At 47.7% G+C, this 19,357-nt stretch overlaps 1 protein-coding gene across 6 annotated transcripts in view; it reads right to left on the bottom strand.

The window, feature by feature from the left end:
• The window catches only part of SYT7 (synaptotagmin 7), a 212,876-nt gene extending 194,271 nt beyond the window's left edge, over positions 1–18,605 (bottom strand). For 5 of the 6 annotated variants that reach the window (XM_033157118.1, XM_033157075.1, XM_033157083.1 and 2 more), the window contains exon 1: positions 18,097–18,605. In XM_033157118.1, coding sequence (XP_033013009.1) covers positions 18,097–18,124 — 28 coding nt within the window. In that variant the 5' untranslated portion in view covers positions 18,125–18,605. The remainder of the gene's footprint in view (positions 1–18,096) is intronic. The other variant, XM_033157108.1, reaches the window with a different exon arrangement.
• Between the last annotated feature and the right edge of the window lie 752 nt (positions 18,606–19,357).

Genomic DNA, 19,357 nt, shown 5'->3' with positions numbered 1-19,357 from the left:
GAGGAAGATGGCAGCCAGTGCCACCCAAGGATTGCTTGTAAATAGGAAGAGGTAAATAGGAAGGCAGACAGAGGTTGGCTGAGGGCTGACTAGGATTTTGGGAAGAGTGCTCCATTTGCCCTAATGGATCAACCTCCAGTGAAGCTGTCCGTTCAAAGATCGCCATTCCTTCAAGTAAGAAGATGAAGCCTTGGAGGGGTATTCAGATCCTAGAGAGAGATGTATTGTGTCTCACCCTTTTGTTTCTCTTGAACTTGGCCTCTCTGTTATGAAGCACTCCTGGAAACATTAACATATCACTGCTAGCATGTATCACACGGGACCTGATATTCTTATCAATATTGGTTCTCACCATTACTCCAGACTACTGGTTGAGCCTCCTTATCTGTGAGCTATGCTGCCTCATAACAGGACAGTAATATCAGCATCTTGTTAAAATCTCATTGCAGCCCTGAGTTGGGGAACTTGCTTGCTTCGTGAATAACAAGGCCTGCAGGAAGCAGCAATGTTATGTGTTCATTCCCTTGAGGGAAGGGCTTTTGGTGCTGCCATGGAGCGAGCTATGTGTAAAACCAGTGACCCTAGAGGAGAGAACAGTTTCTCCTACTGTGGTTCCTCCAGCTTTGCTCAGTCAGGGTCTCATTAAACATTTAATGCAGTTCCCTCACCCTCTGTATGTTTCACAGCAGGAGAGAAAGCAAGCGGGAGGGAGGGAGGGAAAGCAGGCGGCAGCACCTCAGCCGTGTCCTGTGCAAGCAACATCCCTTCAGGGCTCTTCTGGAGTGAGATCCTTGTCCTTCTGCAGCAACAACCTTCTGAATAGTTTCTGTATTCTGGGACATGAGATAGGAAATGCCAAAGACTGCTGGCTGCCTTGGACCAGCTTTCACACCTCAGCAGCATTGAAAATCACTTTCCCACTCTGCCTCCAAGGGCTTCAATTATTTATACACATTCATGGTGTGTGTGTGTGTGTGTGTGTGTGTGTGAGAGAGAGAGAGAGAGAGAGAGAGAGAGAGAGAGAGAGAGAGAGAGAGAGAATCATAATCAGAAAGTATGGCACACTTTCTGATTCCTATGCAACCAAAATCTAGCCCAGGACAGGGCTTCAACTTGGAACAAGGCCTCAGCTTCAAAACCTGTTTTGAATGCCAGTACCCATCCTTGGAACACATGGGCCAATAATAGCAATGGAAATACCTCTGAGCAAATGCCAAATGCATTTCCCTCATCCCTCAGCAGCTACAGCCAGCTCCTATGCACCTGGGATTAGAAAGCAGGGCTTCTAAGTAAAGGACTTGGCTTTCAGACAGGCCTGAGGCCCAGTATCTCTCTTTTTAGAAATTAACCACTTCCCTTTCAGGGAAGTGGAAGGAGGAGTTGCTCTCTGATCCCCTGCTCCCACTTTATCCAAGCTCACATCCCCCTAAGAAATGGCAGAGAGGTGTGAAGGGGGAAACCAAAGGGAAGCAAATATAGCATAACACAATATTAGATACAGTTACAGGTGGGTAGCCCTGTTGGTCTGCCATAGTCGAAACAAAATAGAAAATTCTTTCCAGTAGCACCTTAGAGACCAACTGAGTTTGTTCTTGGTATGAGCTTTCGTGTGCATGCACACTTCTTCAGATACCATTAGATAGCCACGCACGACAACCTTATGCTTACCATGGGAAGTCAGCTATGTGCTGCTGGTTCTGATTGTGGAAATCATACAATATTGATTACACACACAGAGGGAGTGAGTGAGTGCTGAAGTCTAATACCAACATGGATCATTCCTCAGGACCAGGAAAAACATACACACCACACACATTCTCATTTATCAGGATTAATTTAGCAGGTTCCTGCACATTTTGCCCCATGTCACTATCATGGAATTGGCTGTTGATGGCTGGGGCTATAGCCTAAGCACTATGGGCACAGCCAGGATTTATGTTAGTGGGGCAGGCCTCATGTGGGGGGAGGGGGCAGCAGAACCTCAGTTAGTTGAGTATTTTTTATTGATTTATTTGATTTAGCAGGGTAGCTGCTATGCCCTTGCTAAGCACAGCCCCATTCAAGCAAGCATTTCTCCACACAATCCCAATCACAGGGATAGTCTGCATGAAACAGGTGGGATGGGGGAAGCATCTGTTCAAATGTCTGAACTACAGGTAACTTTGCAACTTTCTTTGTCCCAGAAGGCAGCACTTTAGGAATGTTGTTATACAAAAAATATTCCAGTCCAACATCCTTTCTGTTTCACTTGTGTTCCGTCATCACCTCTCCCTTCTGCTTTGCGCTGGTATCTTTAGTCACCAATATGGCTGGGTTCTGCTCAAATAGCGACTGGTGCTATGGCAACAAAAAAATATCTAGGGAAAACTGGCTAGCAAGCATGACTTTCCTGTGTGCTTGTCTTGTATTGCATGAGCTGATTGGCTACTGTGCACAGTAGTGTAGTGGCAAATTCAGAGGTGCAGGGTCCCTTCATGATAGCCACACCCCCTCACAGCCACACCCCCTTCTAAGATTAACAGCCTTCTAAGATTACGCAATAAGCATACAATTGTGCAATTATAATAATAATCAATGGTGCGTTGCCATGATCAATGCAGAACTCCATGTGTTCTGCTATTTACTATGCACATACAGGGGCAAATGATTTGGAGTGCTCCAATATCTTCTTTCACAGTGACTCAAGCTGTATTTTCACTGAAGTCCCATTGTGCAGAATTTACACACCATTCTCTTGAAACTAAAGCACCTTGTTTTTTCAGTGCTCCTAAATGCGTAGCTTTGGAGCACACAGAACAACAACTCCTCACTTTTCTTCCTGTGTGCTTTCTCCAGAGTGATTCCAGGAGCCAATCCTCAATGGCTGACTCACCTCTCATCATTCTGATTGGCTCCAATCAGCAAAAGGATAAGAAGACTTCTCATTGGCTAAAAAGCTTCTCTTTTATACTGATAGGGAGCTACACAATCAGCATAAAATAGTAGTAGCCTTTGATGTAGCCGCAGATCTGCAACCTTGGACCATCACACTTCTGACTCTGCATAAACACACACAGGACAGGTTCACCTAATATGTGATACTGCATCATCACACCAAATTATGTCACGGGGTTGATCCCCCAGACAAGTGCCTAAATCCTGATGGGAATCATATCCAGAAACACTACTCTGAATAAATGCCTGCTCACATTCTGATTCCAGTCAATAGTCACAGACCCACTCAGACTTCCCTAGGTAAAGGTAAAGGGACCCCTGACCATTAGGTCCAGTCACGGACGACTCTGGGGTTGTGGCGCTCATCTTGCTTTATTGGCCGAAGGAGCCGGCGTACAGCTTCCGGGTCATGTAGCCAGCATGACTAAGCTGCTTCTGGCGAACCAGAGCAGTGCACGGAAATGCCATTTACCTTCCTGCAGGAGCGGTACCTATTTATCTACTTGCACTTTGACGTGCTTTCGAACTGCTAGGTTAGCAGGAGCAGGGACCGAGCAAAGGGAGCTCACCCTGTCACGGATTCAAACCGCCAACCTTTTGAACAGCAAGCCCTAGGCTCTGTGGTTTAACCCACAGCACCACCCACAAATTCAGACTTCCCTAGTAGTGGGTTAATTTCACGTGGTTAACCCTCCCCATATTAGAAAGGCATTGTGTCCACCCAGACTGAGGTGTGGTAGCATAACTGTTAAATTGCATGTGTAGTTGATGCCATGCCAATAAGGCTGAGGGAAAGAAGGTAATGAATCTTAACCACGCTCCGAACCACTAGGGTTTCACACACCAAATGCAATCAGTTCAGTATTTTCTGTTCCACCAATGTAAAGAACTGAGAGTGGGTGTTATAAATTCACAATAGCTCAGACCTATTGAGTAGAGAACTTTCTGCAAGCCATGAGGATCACTGCTGCGAGCCCTGTTGAAAGGGAGACTGAAGTAATTGAGGGTTTGAACTACTATATCAAGGACACCGTAGAATAAGAAAGGGTGTGCGCCCACTGGCTGGCTACTCCCAAATGGATGCCCTACTACCATGTGGTTAGGATTTTGATTTGTACATGTTCCTTTACTTACTTCAGATTTGTATCATTCTATAGTTCCTAGGGCTGAGGCCTATTTAATTACTGAAGTCACTGTGTAACAACAAAAGACTAAGAAAAATGCTGGCTTCTACTGAAGTTTGGACAGAATTCCATGGAAATAAGATTAAAATGAGGGTCCACAATTGGTTGCCACAATTGGTTGGCTACAGCTGGCTGGTGGTCCTGATTAACTTGGAAGTGATGTTCAGGCAACATTGGGTGGAGTTGCACTCCCCTAGAAGCAAAACATTTACAGCTTGGGGAGTGGAAAGAACTCCTGGATCCAATTGTGTTTATGGATGCACAACTTGAAGTGGTGGAAAAGATTGCATTTTTCATAATAACATAAGAATAACCTGCTGGATCAAGCCTGTGGCCTATCTAGCCTAGCCTTCTGTTTTCACAGTGGCCAACTGGATGCCTGTGGGCAGCACACAAACTGGACTCAAGCACAAGAGCACTCTCCCCTCCTGGCATTTCCAGCAATTGGTATTTAGAAGCATTACAACCTCCCACTGTGGGGACAAAGCACAGCCATCATGGCTAGTAGTCACTGATACCCAACTACAACTGACTTGCCAGCTGTGTCCTTTTCTGGAGAAATCAGATCTAGCCTTGGTCATTCATGCCACAGCCTGGTTGGACTACTGCAATGCATGCTATGTGGGGCTACTCTTGAAGGCAGTCCAAGTATGCCAAAATTCAATTCTGGGCTCAATTCAAAGTGTTGTCTTTGGTCTGGGAGAGCAGGGGTTCCTCCATATCCTGTCATGTGATCTGTGTTCAGCTTCCAGAGGCCCCTTTGCCAATGAAAACAGTTGATGGGAATGAAGGGGAGACCTCTTTCAGTTGCTTCCTGACATGAACACACTCTTTGCCTTTTCTTAAATGAGCTATTGAGACCAATTCTATTCCTGTGGGCATTTTTTACTCAGAGTCTCTGACTATGTATTTTATTTGCTGCTTGCTGAATGTGTTTTATGATGCTGTTACCGCTGCGAATTTGTGTATTTTTATGATGGTGGTGGCATTTTAACTTGTTTTATGTTCTAAATTTCTATTTTGTAAAGCCACATTGAGTTTGTCTTTCATGGAAAGGCAGGGTATAAATGTAAAATGAATGAATGAATCTCATAAGCAGGTCGATACTTTGTTCCATGTGTGTCCCCAGAAAGAGCTTGGAGCAAAACTTAGCCTACCTCTCTCAGATCACACTCATTGTCACATGCAGGACACATGCATAACATTGTGCCAACACAAAATCAAGGTTCTATACAGCTCAGTTATGAGGGTTTTAAGAACACTGCTTCAGAGTAATTGCCATGCCTTGTGACTCTGCTTCTTCTCACCTAGGTCAACAAATTTTAGGTGTCTTGACAACAACACAATGGGATTTTTCTCATGTGTGCTCTTCACAATGAATGAATATAATTTCCATATGCTCATAACATTAATTGGAGACAGGGGATACAGTTCTCCACTCTCCTACATAAGCAGCAAGGCCAACCATCTCTTCCTAGCAAACATCTTCTGAACCTCTGATATGATTCTCTATCCCTGATCCCAAAGAGTAGTTTCCATGCTCTGTAAACTAATGATTGCTCAGTACCAGCTGGACTAAGAAAAATAGAATGTGTACTACTAGCATACCTTCTCTCTACATTTCTGACATAAGATCCTCGGGGTGGCACTGAAAGAGTTCTTTTGAAACTTTACTCCTGCCACTAGTGCAAACCCTTAGTCTGCAGCCCTTCACACCTTCATCACGTTCCACCAATTTCAATCAGAATTACGTGTGTGTAACTAGGAGCAGGGTTGCAGCTTTCCAGAGTAGCCATTTTCTGCTTCTGCATATGGACAGAAATAATTGCTCTAGAACTAGCTTAACTAACTAGTGAAATGGCATCCATGGTAATTAAGTTGTACTGTGTGTAAATGTTTATTACCATTGGTAAGTGAGAACCTTCAGTTTTTGGAAATGCCTTCCCTTGCAACAGAATCATATCATGCAGTAATGAAAACCAATAATACTCCAACTCAGATGTAGCTGCTGTAAAAATAAAACAAAACAACTGGGTGCAATAATGCCTCACAGACTACGAACATTTTCATGTCTATTCCATCATCTCCTCAGACTCCTCCACTAGCCCTGCTTTATCTGCTCTTACGCGATTGGCCACTTTCCACTCAGACTTGATTAACTTAACACAAGGTCACCTCTCCCCCCCGTCTCACATCCTTCTTATTCTGCATTATCAGTGGCAATCTCACCTGGGTACCCGTCTGTCCTGCTTCCTGCAAACCTGAACATGCTGATCACAGATAGGACTCTCAGGAAAGCACAGAGAGGAAGAAACGAAAAGAGGATAAATCAGGACAAAGAGGAAACAGATGGAATGGGGTGAAAGGTTGCTCAGATGCCACCATGATACGTGACGCCATGAGGTTAGACAGCAGATTCATCACTTTAGGAAAAATGAAACCAGCAAGGGAAGGAGCATCCTGTCCTGCAATGTAGCAAGGAGACTGCTGGTTTTTGGACTAGGGAGACCCAAGTTCAAATCTTTGCTCACCCAAGTTCACAGGTTGACCCTGGCCCAATCACCAACTTTCAGCTTAAACTACAATCACAGGGTTGTCGTGACGATATAATGAGGGAGAAACTCATGTACACCACCCTGAACTCCTTGCAGAAAAGCTGAGACACTCATGCAACAAATAAATACCCCCATGGCACAAACACTGCCACTGATCCTCTGCTTAGCATCCTCACCTCTGAAGCAAGGATGACCTGGCCCAAGTCTCTCCAAATGTATTTCGGCACAGTACTTTTCCACCACAGACATAGTATTCTGACTCTTCCCATTTTAAATGCAGAGTCGTGAGGTTTTAGAACCTCTGAGATCCTAGAACTGAGGGATGAGAATCTTACATTTTTAAAAGGGAAAAAAATCCACTTTTCATAGTTACAAAGAGAACATGCCTGCAGCATGTGCCATGGTCATAAACCAAGGAAAAAATAGAATCTCATTTATCTTTAAAAAAAAAAAAAAGGTGGACGTGTGTGACATAAATCTAAATCTCACAGTTTGAAGTAATCTGACTCATGCTTTTTTAAAGTTGGCAGATACGGGGCTGAGTTTAAGGAGAGTCACAGAGACTTACCGGTAGGTAGAAGCCGTGACAAAGATAAGGACAGCCTGGGTGGAGGCTGCTGTTAGTTGCCCTGATTCCTACAGGGCTTTAAAACTTAGCACGGCAGTAAATTTATTAAGCTTAACCCTGAGATGATGGTTAATTGTTTCTACAGCACATTCAAACATTTTTCAAATATGTTATTTAAGCTCGCAGCCTACATAGGCTGCAAGAAACATTTCATCTGTTTACTTTACTTAATGTGGAGACAATCTCTGTGCTGGGCTGGGAGATATATTGATATATATATAGTGCAAAATTGGTTTGAAGTTCATATTGTGATAATTGTTTAATAATATTTGAGTTGGCAGTTTTTCCATTGTAGACATGAAAATATGTGTATTAGCTGGTCAGCCTATAGAAGAAGAAACACCTGAACTACTATTCATACAAGAGGGATAGCCAGTCAGCAGCCCACAATTTCTCTCTAGCCCCATCTTAATGTTTGCAGCCCAATTCTTCACATCAAACCTGACAGTCATCTCTACCGTATAGATAACTTCCAGAGTGACCTCTCATTACCCAGTAGGACACCTGCTAGGTTCTTCAGATGGAGAGGGGGAGACAGACTCTACACAGCCAAAATCTTTGGGTGCAATGATGTCATCGTGTATGTGGATGTTCCAACTATTGAACAGCTTGGCTAGGGAGCACCTGGCTCACAGGCGACAGTATTACATCATACATGTATCTTCCTTACAAGAGGCAATTAGCATATATAGCAGCTCTGCTCAAAGTCACCCAAGTGAGCTGAATCTGGTTCATGCAGCTCCACATCAGACCCAACACCCAATAGGCTGGTGAGCTGATTTCCTTGCACTGCATTATGATTTCCTTCTTGCTGAAAGTTGGGAGTCCAACAGCATCAAGGAGGCCATGCCCACCCCACCGCCAATATTGCACAAATGCTTTAATGTCTCTAGCTACTCTCCACCTGATTGCTACTCTGTTGTATATGTACCAGTTTGTGCATTTATTAGAGACAAACACCACCTCAATGGTAAGAGGTGGTGAAGATTCTCTAGCGATCCTGGATTTTCTGCACATACCTGAGCAACTGCGAGAGGCAGTGAAGGATAGGCGTGCCTGGCATACTCTGGTCCATGGGGTCACGAAGAGTCGGACACGACTGAACGACTGAACAACAACAACACCTGAGCAACACACTTGGTGAAGCATTGTTGCTCAAGTTATGAGGGCATATTGACAAAGGAGCAATGCCCTGCTTATGTTTTTTGTCAGCCCCTTATAAATTGTTTTTAGCAGACTACAAGGGCATGACTTGGGTCAAACTGGGTGGCTGCAGAGGAATAGTGCTTGTAGATTTCATTTAAGGCCTTCTGTCTCTTCCCCAATTTAATCAAAGCAGCAGGCCTATATTTTGAAGCCTGTCCTTCAGAATGGTGTGCAGCTTCCTCTGACTCTGAACTGGGACAAGAGATGTTGGTGCAAGACTGTGATTATAGAATTTCTAAGGGGGGTGGGGACACAAAAATCCGATTCTACATGAGACAGACTGGAGGGCAGGCATAAAGTACAAGCCAGTTATGATTCTGTGGGATGTATTATTACTAGAGCAGTCAAGTACATTTTCCTGTTGCCTAGAATGGACACACAGGGGAATGTGGCTCCAGACAGGGAGGACTTCCTGTCATACCTGCTCTGGAGCTTCCTCCCCCTGTATGTGGCCAGGTAGATTGGCATGACCCTAGCTGACCAGATAAAAAGGGCTGGTCACGCAACCATCTCTCTCTTCGACTCTTACTCTGTTACTCTTACTCTCGGACTCTCCTGACTCTTAGCCAGCGCATGGCTCCACCTTCAGATAGGATGGAGCCCACAAGAAGGAATTGTGAGATGTAGCTCAGACTTCCTTTTCACTGTAACCACAAGATAAAGCCTGCCTTCAGATTACTGCTGTGAACTGAATAAAAGTAAGAATAAAGTTTTACTCGCAAAGAAGACTGTGTTGTTGTGTTATTATTATTATTATAAGAGGGAAATAAAGGGGAAACTTACCAGGAACAAGCCAGACTGGATTGCTTAATTAAAGCATTCTAATGAATCATCAACTTGTTTCCAGTAAGTTGCAAAGGGAATGGGCCCTGCTGTTTACTCACTAGTGTGAGTGAGGGATAATATCAAAGCAATATATTCTTTCCTACCTTCCTTAACATTCCCCCATTCTCACCTACGGCCTCCTCACCATGTCTGAATCCATTCATATATGGGTGTAGATGAAATGAGGACTATATAGATTCCTAGCACATGTCTTAAACTGATACCACCATCCTTATCCTAAGACCTTAAGGAAGGAGCCCTCCTGAATCTGAACAGCAGCCCATGGAGTCCAGCATCTTCTTTCCCTAACAATGGCCAGGCATCTCTCACTAGCATGGAGAACGTCAGATTTCATGTTAGTTTGTTTTTTAACGTGGAGGGGGGGAGTAGATGTTCACAAAGCTGGTCACTCACTCACCTTCTAGATGCGAAGCTTAGCACTTAGGCTCTCCCATAGCTTGCTGCTTTTAAAACACAATCCCTTGAGGGCAACTTTCTTGCCTGCATTTATACCAACCCACCCCCCAAAAATATAAATCCTCTTTTGCTGTTAAATACATGCTAAGATATCGTAGCCGAACCCCTTGGGGCTTGAGGGGGGGGGTGGCAGCAGTATTATTAGCATCTGTCTTCCTTTCTCTGGTCGCTTTGCCTCTCTCTAGCAGCCTGAGCGCCAGGTGGGATGAGGCCGTGAGGGCTCCGTCCTGCAGCTCCGTCCTCGAGTTTAAATTTGTCAGGCTGACCTCACCTGCTGCACGGGCTGGAGAGGGGGCGAATGGGCGGGGAGCCACGCCGCGAGAGCTATTCCGGGAGACAGTGAGCACCTGACAGCAGCAGCATCGGAGGAATTTTACAGCCAGTGGGCGGGATCTAGACGAGGGACGAGAAGGGGAAAGGCGGCAGTCTCCGTGATGCAACAGGAGTATCCGGGTGCAGGCGAGGGGCCTCCTCCTGCCCGGCTCCAGGCAAAAGGATTCCTGCCTGCAAATGTCTTTTTCGCTTGCTTCGGTTTGTTGGGGAGTTCGAGCCCAGACCGAACGTGGTGATAAGACGGATATCAATGGGGCGGAGCAAGGCGTTGAGTTTAGCAGCCAGGAATTAGAAAGCGGGGAGTAACAATAGCAAGGGGGCGTAGCGAGAGAGCGAGATCTGAGGTCCGCCATCACCAGCTCTACATAACAGCACGAAAGAGAGATCCGAATTTAACTAGGAAGCGGAGGGAGGGAATGTGTAGCAAAAGGCGGCGAGGGCTTTTATCGCTGCGGTCACTCGGAAGCCAATTTTGAGCAACCGTGTTTGTGCGTCCACACGCGCGCGGCGGAAAAAGACTATGCGCCGCCGCCGCTAAGAGAGCACGTTGGCCGCGGCTGCTGGGAGCGGCAGAGGGCGTGTCGCTCGGCGAAGCAAAAAGAGGGTCGGTCATTCCGCAGGCTCCGCCCGCGCCCCCCGGGTAATTTTGCCCACGAGCGGAGCGGCGCCACCGGGAGAGGGAGCGTGTGCCGCGCAAGCCCAGCAGCAGCTCTCTCTCCGTGGGTGCAAAGGCCCCGGGCTGCAGCAACCCTTTGGACACTGTTTCATTTTATGTTTAACCAGCCCAACTCCGAGCCTTCAGGCCGGCGTCGCCTCCATCCTCCCCCAGCCTCTCGCTCCAGAGTCCCCCGACACTTGCTCATCAAGAACTCGTGCCTTTTCTTCCACCCGGAGGGGGGGGGGGACCAGGAGACCGAGAGGAAAAGAGGCGCACATCCTGAAGGCGCCGCCGCGATCATTTATTTCTCTCCTCCTGAGGAGGCATTGCTCTTCGGCTGCCGAGCGAGGTCTTCTCAGACAACTCTTGAGGTCGCGAAGGGCGAGCAAGCAGAGCGAGAGAGCAGAGCCCAGAGGCTCGCGAGGAACCGCCAGTGACAGCTGGGCACACGGGGCTTTGTCACATAGGGAAGAGGGTCTGACTCTTCCGTTCCTGGAGCCCATCAGCACTCCCTTGAAATAGCAGGAGGGTGGCCTTGGCAAGGAATGGCCACAGACTCTCTTAGCCCCGGTAGTAAAAGGAAGTTCACTGAACTGAAAGCAAGAGGGGTGAAAGAGTGGGAGCCTCTCTTCCTCTTGGAGGTAGGAACCTCAGACCCCCATTGCCTGCACCTTTGAGCAGGATCAGGCATACCACAAGATGCCATTTTGCTGGCGTTTTTTCCTCCCTCATCATTTTATGCAGTTAGCGCAACAGTAAGGCCCATCATAATCTGTCATATAATAATAATAATAATAATAATAATAATAATAATAATAATAATAATAGCTGCTATTCACTCAATCTGCCACAGGCCTATCCCTCCTCTAAGAGAGGAGCAGTGTGTGTTGCGCAGTGTGAGCCCACTTCTTGTTCAACCTTAATACACACACCTCTGTCCCTGCAGCCTCAAGATCCATGAAGACATTGCCTGCCCTTTAACCACATTTTTGTTCACACAATCAGGGCAGTTCAATGATGAATACAGAAAACACTTCTGTAATTTACCACATACTGCATATAACTACTTGGCAAATTGGTCATAAGTGTTTGACCAGGCTTTGGCACCTGATAAAAGATTCTGGGGAAGTCAAGAGTGATCCATTTCCCCTAACTTCTCTGTAGGGTAGCACAAAGGACTGAAAAACCAAAGTGGTCACACACCCAACATGGCAAATTGCTATTTGAAAATGCATAATCTGTCTTCCGCTGGGAAGTGGCTTTTATTTCAAGCCTTTCTAATAAGTGTTGCTCTTGTAGAGCAGCGTTTTCAATTGTGTGGAAGAAGTGCTCATTTGATGTGAGTGAATCTATAATAAACAGTAATCATAACTTTGGGGGCAACAGCTAACTGCTTTTCTGGAGCCCACATAACGCAGTGGTGAAGGCAAACCGGTCATCTAAACCTGTTGTCTCCAGCCCACTTTGCAAATTGGCATGGCCATGTTGAAACCACTTTAGAAAGCATCCAGTGGTTTGCCTAATGGCAACTTTTGTTCAGATGTCTCATTCCCTGCTTTTCTTGTTCTCCGAAAAGGTCCTTTGGGGATAGCCCTTCTTGATTCAATCACACAGCATATCTGAAAAGTTTCTTTACACTCTAGCCTTTACCTCTCGTTTAACTTCATCTTTCCCCTTACTGCTGGGTATCTGTATTAAACTTGGTTTTTCTCTTTAATCATAATTAACAATGCATCACACAGCAAAGCGCCTTTTATCCAGGGGAGAACTAATCAGTTTATAAACCACACAGGCACCAAAATGATACCATTTGAAGCAGAAGCCTTGTGAACAGTGTTAAGTCATGCCACTACCATCTTCACTTTTTCTAACCGTTTGTTTTGTAGGGCCTCAGAATCCGAAAGAGGGGTTTTAACTAAATGTGGTATGTGCTTCAAGTTCCCACTCTCCACATTTTAACACTTTCTCTCCACACACACACACACACACACACAAACAAACAAACACACACACACACAAACACACACTGGCCTTTTCCTTCATGCATGTTAATCTCCTTTTAGCTCTACCCCCTTTATGCTTTCTTTGAATGGGGCTTCCTAGCTGTCTCCTTTCGTAACTATTGAGAAACAACTCCTCCTCCTTTAAAATTCTTTCAAAATCACACTTCTTTCTCAATTTTTTTCCGAACTATCATAGACCCACTTTCATGCTGCCCACAAGTAAGTTTGTTGCCGTTTTGTTGATATAGTGCAGGTGTGGGGAACCTGTGACCCCTTAAATTATAACATCCACCATCCCTGACCATTAGCTATGTTGGCTAAGGCTGATGGGAGTTGGAGTCAAACTGTTTCCGGAGAGCGACAGGGTTAGCAAACTCCTGCTACAACGGCACTTCGCTCAATCCCTCCACCCCCTTTTGAGGAGGAACTGTATCATCATTTCGTTTCACACTGAATCCAGACTGAAGATTCAAATTTGTTCAGAGCCAGAACCCTATTTTAGTCATGCTGGCCACATGACCCGGAAAAACTGTCTGTGGACAAACGTCAGCTCCCTCGGCCAGTAAAGCGAGATAAGCGCTGCAACCCCCAAGTCGTTTGCGACTCGACTTAACTGTCAGGGATCCTTTACCTTTACCTTTTTCCTCCAAAGACCAGTTGGGGGTCTCCCTGCATAGGACTGGTCAGCCTACAGGCTTCTGATTTAGCCATTACTTTTGACAGGGTGTTTCAGATGATTCCTTTTATTCAGATCACATCATATATACAGTCTTGTAGCATGCTTGTGAAGATGGTTTGATCTTAATTTCCACCCACTTCCACTGTGGCCCCTAAGCATACCTAAGAGGACATTCCTAAGCAATAAGCATGCTTAGGACTAAAGTGCCATTTCACATAGAGCAGTGGTGGCGAACCTTGGCACTCCAGATGTTTTGGAACTACAACTCCCATCATCCCTAGCTAATAGGACCAGTGGTCAGAGATGATGGGAGTTGTAGTCCCAAAACATCTGGAGTGCAAAGGTTCGCCACCACTGACATAGAGTAAGCTCTGGAACCTCACAAATAGCCACTCTTAGTGGGAACACAAGGATGTAGCAAAGAAGGATCACATAGGGAATGTTTGCACAACATAGTCATGGAATACAGCAAAATGCACAAAGAGTGAAGATGCTCTGGAGTTTTAAGCACAGGAACCTGCCTTATACCCAGTCAGACCAGTAGTCCATCTAGCTCAGTATTGTCTACACTAACTGGCAGCAGTTCACCCGGGTTTCAAGCAGAAGACATTCCCAGCTTTACCTACAGATGCTGTGGGTTGAACACAATACCTTCTGCATGCAAAGCAGATGCTCTACCCCTGAGCTGCAGTCCTGCCCCACAGAGTAGGACCCCTCAATAGGGTCTGATGGATATCCTGGCATGAAGGACGCTTTTATGGCACTCCTTTAAAACTAAGTGCAGGAACACTTAGGATAGTGTTATTACTTGGCCAATAGGAAGTGCAGAAGATTCTGGAGGTGTGCCAGATTGTGGTGGGGGTTGCATTCATCTGTTGCTGCTCTATCAGTAGGATGCTGGTAGAGGAAAGGAAGACGTGCGTCAATGAGATGTGGTGGGGAAGTCGCAGAAACTGCCAACATAAAGCCTTTTTTAAAAATTGGGTAAGTGTATGTCAGTTAGGATGTAGAAGTGATCTCAGCTTTCAAAAGCAGCATATGTGTTGACAACCAAATGCTGAGGATGAACAAACGTAATGCACACGAGCCTCCCTGGAGGTACCTGGCTGGCTGCTGTGAGTAGATGGAATGCTGAGAACTGCGTTATGGGCTTAACCCAACACAGCAATTCCTTTGCCAGGCCTCCACGTCTGGTCAATGTCTTGACTTTTAATAAGTAATAGCTGCCCATGCATTTCAACCAAGGTCATAAATGAAGAGAGAGGGACCGAACAGCCATGCTAAGAAATTATTGTACGGTGCTTGTTAGTGCTGTGGAATAGCTACGGGAGTGTCCGCCCTTTGTAAGCGGTCATTGGTGGGGGCAGGGTAAGGGCAAACTCTCATTAATGCAGCTGGGTTCAAAAAAGATCACAGAAATGCAAGTAGAGTGGAATGAGACAGTTCATCAGGCTAATTCATTTGATGCTAATGATGGGGATAAACAGAAAGAAAGTGGACAGGTGTGGAGCAATGAAAGTCTGAAATAGTGCTGGAGTGTGACTTTATCAGAGCATAAACCTTTCCCAATCCACATAATAGAGGTGACCTTTATCATTTATTTATTACATTTATATCTTGCCCTTCCTGCTAGGAGCTCAAGAAAGTGTACACGATTCCCCCCTGCTCCCCAGTTTTATCCTCACAGCAACCCTATAAAGGTTGGTCAGGCTGAAAGAGTGTGAGTGGCCAAAAGTCACTCTGTAAAGTTCATGGCGTGAGTGCTGATTTGAACCTAGGTCTTACCAGTGATCTAACCACTACATCATACTGTCTCTGTAATAAAGTATCTCCTCAGCAAGAATTGAACTGCTATGATCTGCAGTAATGGGAGTATCTCAGCAAAGAAACATGAACAGGAGTAGGCAGCTTAATATACACCTCTGCTTCATATAGATTACAGTACAGCTGTGAAAAATAAACTAGTGAGAATAGGATGGCGAATGTGAAAAATATTCTGACGGTACTGTTCTTTAGTGGACTTTCATGCTTTCTTGAAGCACTGTGCGCAATCTTGGCTTTTCTATTTTCTAATACAAGAGGAAAGTGGATTTAGAGGCCTACGAAAGCTGAGCTGAGAATAATACAGCTGTTTGGAATGGAGGATTGCATGCATTAATTGCATTAACAGTGAATGCGGTAGAGGATGGATGCCATGTGTTCTTCCTCACCTACACTTGCACGAAAGTGAAAGAAATAAGACAGCAACCTTCAAAATACTAAGAAAGAGAGAACATTACAAATGCAGTACAATTAGCTCCTGGTAATGTTTGTCACAGGGTATCACTAAGGCTCACAGCTGAATGTAACTTTTAAATTAGAGCATAAGAGGAGCCTTGTGGGCTCATCTAGCCCAGCAATGTTTTCCAATAGAGATCAGAGATGGGGAACCTTTGCCACACACACACGCACACGCACACACCGGTGTTGCTAGGCTACAGTTCCCATTATCCCTGACCATTGGCCATGCTGGCTGGGGTTGATGGCAGTTGGAGTCCAACAATATCAGGAGGGCCACAGGTTCCCCATCTGAGTTGGATATAAACCGCATGATCAACATCCCTCCCATTTGTCCCAACCACCTGGTATTCAGAGGCGTACTCCCCTGGCACATGGGCATTCCACCTATAGCTGTTGGCAACCTATTATTGTATCTGCATCCTACCTTTTCCCTGACGTGTTAAGAAGGCGGCATTATCTGGATCACCCTCCACCTCCTTTCCCCCCCCCCCATCTGTGAGGCAGAGTAGATGGATTGGCCCAAGATTGGCACAGCGAGTGAACTCTGTGAGTGGCAGGTGGTGGTTGAACCAGGGTCCCCTAGACCCAGGCTCACATTCTACCAACTATCCACCTGAGTGTATCAGTTGCACAGGCTTTGGCCACTACACTGAGGAGGTAAGAAATAACCTTCTTTTTAGTCACAGTGAAATCACATGAGATCCTCTGGAGAAGTATTTCTGGACACACTGTGGAAGACTTTCATTAAATTGAATGGGACAATAAAGGCTGCTTTCACAAGTTGTTAGGTTTCTTGCTTGCTCTTCTGTTAGATATGTAAGTGGTTGCTTGACACTTTCTCAGAAATCAGGCCAATGCATTAACATGATCATACAGGCTTAGGAAAGGGAAGAAAATAACTATTAACTATTCCAGGTCCGGCATCTTCCTGGAACCTAATAAATCATCACCTGATCTAGCACCGGGGTTCTGAAGGAGCTTATTCAAGGCTGTCGCTTAAAGGCAAGACACACACCCTCCCCATACACATGAACTGCAGTTTTTCTCTACATACAAGGCAACAGAGAAAGTGTAGGCTTTCCACAGTCTTGATGCCACATGTCCCTGGGGGATTGTATCATCTATTGTGAGTACAGGGCCAGAAGCTGATTTGGTAGCAATTCCAGAATATAAAATGCGAGAGATATATATAGTATGTGCTGCGCGCATTTGTGCACACTGTGCTCGTGAAAGCTGCCTGTTTACAGCATTAGATCAGCAAAACAAACCACCCCGGCTACGTTCCCTCCAGAAAAAGCAAGTGTTCACGGGCGACAGCAAACGTGTTGATGGAAGGAAGGAGCTGCCGCTGCCAGCCAGAGAAGCCCGCGCGTGTGTCTGGGAGGCAGGCGAGCCTCCTCTCATCCCGCCCGGCCGCGAAGCCGCTGGGCCGCGGTTTCGGTCAGGTTGCAGCGCTTTCTCTTGCAGGAACAGCAGGTGCCTCGTCCGTCGGCGGCGGCTCCGAGGGGCAGCAGCTCGTGACTCATTCCGAAGAAGAGAAGCGGCGACCCGAGAGTGACTTTTGGGGGAGAACTATACAGGCAACTGGGAAACTCCGCGAAGTCCAAGGAAGACCGGAAGAAGGGAACAAGAAGCGGAGGGTAGTAGGAATTAAGTTGTGGGGTGGGGGGCGGAGAAGAAAAGGCGCAAGGCGTGGAAGGAAAGCGAGCAGAGAGCAGCGGCGAAGCGCGCGGAGGCGCCTGGCGCCAAGCTCAGCCTTCGAGAGTCCCACCTCGAATCCCCCTCCCGCTCCCCTCAGGCGCTGCCAGTCCCCGGAAGCGACGCCAGCCGTGGGGCTGGTTCCTCCCCCTCGGGTGCCCGAAAAGCAGGAGGCGACCTCGGGGTTCTCACGAGAAGTTCCCCTCAAGGCTGTACCCGCCAAAAAGCCCCGCTGCGCCCTGTCAGTCCCCGCGCAGCCTCCCTCAGCTCCTCGGACCAGAAATCTCGCCGCCTCAGGACTCGCTTCCCGCCACCGCCCTCCGGAGCCGCAGCTGCTAACACGTTCCTGCCCCCCCCCACTTTGCCTCCTTGCGAGGTGCCGACCCCCTCCCCCCGTTTCCCCGCCCAATCAGCCGCGGGCATTCTTCGCCTTCCTTTCTTCTCCTCCTCCTCCTCCTTCAGGTGCGCGGAGCAGCGCCGCGACCTCCGCCTCTTTCACACACACATAGGCGCTCACACAAAGACGGCGGTTCTGCCCACTCGCAACCCGGAGCAAGCGCTCGGCGCTGCCTGCGGGGCGGCGGTCCTCTTTGCCCCGACCGACGTGCGAGGGAGAGGGGGCTCCTCCGCGCTTACCTTTGGCCGCCTCAGGGTCTAGGTACATCTTCTCAGCGGCGCGTCAGCCCCGCGGGCTCCTCCTGACAAAGTAAATCCCTCCGGGGCCAGTGGGTGTGAGAGATGGGGCGGGGATGGCTGCCTGGCTTGTAAGTCCCAGATCGTGCGAGGGCGACGGGGCTGCTGCTGCTGCTGCTGCTGCTTCCTCCTCGCTCACTGCCCAGCTCCGACTCGCCTCCCCGGAGCAACGACCATCAGACGCTGCAAGGAGGCGGCGGAGGGAAGAAGCCACAGGCTGCTGGCGGCCCAAGAGTGACCTCCACAAACAGGTTGGAGTCCCAGGCGACGGGCGGCGAAAGAGCGGGAGCCGCCGGCATGAGGAGAGCTGGCGAATGAATGGAGCGAGGGAGGGAGGCGCCTTAGTGGCAGGGGCTCGCCCTCCCGCTCCTGGGCTCGCGGACTGATTCTCGTCCACACAGGAACATGCCAAGCCTCCGGAGCCCTTCCCCTCCCCTCGATGCGTGTGTGTATGTGTGGTGTGTGTGTGTGCGCGCGCGCGCTCACCGTCTCGCGCGCGCCACGAGCCTGCGAGGCTGATTGCGCGAGCGTCTTGCGCTCGCCTCCCCTCAACTGGCGTCCACTTGCTGCTTGCTGCTGGTGGGAGAGGGAATTGCAAGGCGGGCGGATGGCAAGGCGCAGCACGGAGCAGCGGCAAGCCGCCCGGGAGACGGATGCTCCTTTCGATTGCGTGCGCGTCCTCAGCGGATGCCGTTGTGCTCCACGCTCACCCGATGGCACACACGAAAAGCACTTAGATTAAAAGAAGGGAAGAAAAAGGGTTGTGGAGAGATTGTTTCTGCTGCTACACTGGAAGGGGCTGCGTGAGGGGGTTCTGTGTAAACCAGTAGTATGCTAAATCCGACTCGGAGCAGGTGTTCTGCACGCATACACGCCTCCAGCAAAGAAAAGGGCGGGAGCTTCCTCGGAAGCGAGAGTGGAGTGACTCGACTGCGCTAGGAAACGTGGCTCGGGGAGAGTCCGGTCCAAAACGTCTCGATCGTCCATTTCTGGAGGAGTTGACACCAAAAATGGGTCGCATCCTGTCCAGAAAAAGCTGCTCAAGGAAGCGGTAAGATCCACTTTCTCCTGTGGACCACGCCACACACACAGTGGCCGACCTTCAAAGATAGTTGTGATCAAGTTTCATCCACACACACCCCAACACATGCCTAGTTCTCTGCGCACCCAGAACATGTTGCTCCCCAGGAGGTTTGCATTTCCT

The sequence above is a fragment of the Lacerta agilis genome, chromosome 1 (genome assembly GCF_009819535.1).
Source record: "Lacerta agilis isolate rLacAgi1 chromosome 1, rLacAgi1.pri, whole genome shotgun sequence".
NCBI classification, from domain to species: Eukaryota; Metazoa; Chordata; class Lepidosauria; order Squamata; family Lacertidae; genus Lacerta; species Lacerta agilis.
Note: the sequence above shows the minus strand (reverse complement) of the source record. Positions and strands in the feature narration are given on the sequence as shown.